Source organism: Antrostomus carolinensis, unplaced genomic scaffold, assembly GCF_000700745.2.
Source record: "Antrostomus carolinensis isolate BGI_N321 unplaced genomic scaffold, ASM70074v2 scaffold13945, whole genome shotgun sequence".
Lineage (NCBI taxonomy): Eukaryota > Metazoa > Chordata > Aves > Caprimulgiformes > Caprimulgidae > Antrostomus > Antrostomus carolinensis.
The window spans coordinates 67,591-70,408 of NW_010317986.1; the positions used below are offsets into that span (position 1 = coordinate 67,591).

Genomic DNA, 2,818 nt, shown 5'->3' on the forward strand with positions numbered 1-2,818 from the left:
AGTTATGATTTCCTTTCTGTGGCAAATAAGCCGCTCTAATAAGCGCATAGGTACATCTGTAATTTTTTCTAAAGAATCACTGCTGTTCATAAAATCTGTTCAACAGTTATTTGTTTTTTGTTTTTTTTTAGGGAACTTCCTCCAGATTGTGCCCCTAGGAGGGCAGACCCCCCCCCAAAATTTTTTTTTTTTTGAACATGAAGTTTGAGACATCACAGAAGGGAAAGTTTTTTTTAGGGAACTTCCTCCAGATTGTGTCCCTAGGAGGGCAGACCCCCCCCAAAATATTTTTTTTTTTTTTAACATGAAGTTTGAGACATCACAGAAGGGAAAGGAAAAAAAAATAAAAATCAGATCATCAACCTTGTTTTTAAAGTTAAAATGTAGTAAGAGGAGAGGTTCGCGCACAAAGAAATGCTAATATACCCAAATCTGAACATTCATAAAGTATAAGAATGATTTATGGGTGTCAATTTGTATCAACAGCAAAATCAAGATTTTTAGAAATATAGTTTGCCTGCTTTTCTTCTTGTAGCAAGTACAGGTTCAGGTTTTAAACCTTCTCCACACTGTACAATAGAACATGAACATTTTTTGCCAACATGCAGAATTTGCAAAAGAAAACTAACAACCAAAGCGCCAGCGAGCACCACTTCCCCTATGCAAGAGGACAGAAATTTCCCTCCCCTCCCACACCAGCCAGAGTTTGCAGTACCAAACTTAAAAAAAAAAAAAAGTAATTCAACGTGAGCATGTGTGCATATTTAAAATCAGTATCCCAAGTACTGTTCTTACCCAAGTATTTTTCTATTCACCTTCCTTGATGATAAAGAAAAAATAAACTTCAGAGAAGTACAGAAGTCAAAACTCAAACAGAAAGTAAAATCTCTTAAAAATCTGTCTTAATCTATTCTTCTGCGATTGATTGCAATGCTCTCCCAAACCATCTAAGCAGACTGTGGCTCTCTAAGCTGGCAGATACTACTGAAAAATCCTCACCCCTTGCAAACCAAGATGTACTAGAACTTACAACACAACCCCTACTATATTCTGTAAAATACCATTGCTGGAGTAAAGCGCGAAGATTTACAATACAATCACTTTAAGTGCCCCACAGCCAACATCAATCCTAATCCTTAAGAGGGCTAAAAATAAAGATTGGAGGGCAGCTCACAAGGTAGCTGTGATCAAATTAGGAGGCTGAAAGGACAGAGAGGGACGAAGAAGGAAGCTTATAAACATCTGATCCAGCTGACTGTGGCCATATGGCAGCTGCTGCCCAGATAAAGAGATTAAGAATAGAGGAGTGCGATTACAGCTGTCTGGCCAATTCAGGCAGCTCAAATCTACAAGTTCTAAATTAGTCGCAAATACAAAAACTCCTTCAAATAATTATTGTTATGCTGAAATAAAAGATTTCAAATGCTACATGCGAGAAAGAAAAGAGGAAACCAGTCAAGCCATTCTCCCGGGTACAAAAGTTTTTAAACGCATAACTGATTTCTGTCTTTCAGAAGCACTACAGCTGTATGCTACCATGGTTCTGAGCTGCTGGATATTTAGCAGCAAAGTTTAATGAAAGACTTCCCCACAAACACATTTTAGTCAGAACAGTCCTTTTTTTAAAAAAAAAAAAAGAAAAAGGCACACTTTTGTGTATTTCACTAAAAGCCTCGTAAAGTCATTTAAAAGATGCAATACAAGAACATAAAGCAGAGCTCTCTCTAGGCTTGCCACTAAATCCATTGCAGTTCTGGTCCCAGAAATGAAGAACGAACTTGCTCTCTCCTTCTTCCAAACCAAGACATTCTCACAATATGCATTAAAGTTAATGCTAACAATGTGCCCAAGAACTGATACTCTCCAACTGTAGCCCAAGTCTTTTGACTAAGTCCACTTATCTACTTAATACTCAATTTCATATATTACCTCTAAACTTGGTTAGAAAAGTAATGTGATTTTTTTTTTCTGAAATTCAATAAACAACACACCAAAACAGAAATATGCTGTATCTAATCTATTGCTACTCCTACCTTTAGTACACATAAACCTGATTAAGTCCTTTCCTCTGAGTCTTGCTGGCTCCAGGTCTGTTAGATCGGTGGAAAAAAAGCAGACTAGGAGAGACAGATGCAAAGTGGAGATGATGTTAGAGAGGAATGAGATACCTTCTCCACACACAGATCTGCACACACTAACTCCCTGTCTGTGTGTTAGAATAAAAGGCTGAGGGATGGCAGGCTGTCAGCTGCTCTGACATCATGTTCAGATGGAAATGCTACCTCCAGCTGTGCTCCTTTTAATGCCATATGCTACTCCTCTACACTCCTGCCACCAGCTTTTTCTTAGGAGAACTTTTCTCTTCTGTTAGTATAAACAAAATACTTCAAAGTCTCTTTTTTTCAAACTTTCTAACAGGGAGGGGAAAAAAAAAAAAAAAGAAAAGAAAATCCTAAACATATGGGGCTCTACTGTATTTGCAGCATAGCAACACTTCTGCCTGAAGTTGGAGAACCGCTTTCTACACTGACAGCACACCCCAGCCACGGGGTTACCCGAGCGATCCACACCGATTCGGCTTTATTGAGCCCAGAGGTTCAGTTAAAAGAAGGAATTAACCGAACCTCTTCACTCAACTCTCCGCTGCCCGCTTGGCCGCCGCTCCTTTCAGTCTCAAGGTTTACCAGCGCCGAGTGATGCCGAACAGCACTCGCACGGCGGGGCAGCTAACCGGGCCGGGGCGCGGCTGCAAGCGTCCGGCTTTACTCACAAACCGCTTGTCCCCGGCGGGGGCTCGGGCTGTCATTTACTCCACCGC

The 2,818-nt window shown here is 40.3% G+C and overlaps 1 protein-coding gene across 1 annotated transcript in view; it reads right to left on the reverse strand.

Moving 5' to 3' along the window:
* The window catches only part of ZBTB18 (zinc finger and BTB domain containing 18), a 6,288-nt gene extending 4,066 nt beyond the window's left edge, over positions 1-2,222 (reverse strand). Inside the window, exon 1 of the mRNA XM_029085148.1 lies at positions 2,034-2,222. Within this exon, the coding sequence (XP_028940981.1) occupies positions 2,034-2,046 (13 nt within the window). The 5' untranslated portion in view covers positions 2,047-2,222. The remainder of the gene's footprint in view (positions 1-2,033) is intronic.
* Between the last annotated feature and the right edge of the window lie 596 nt (positions 2,223-2,818).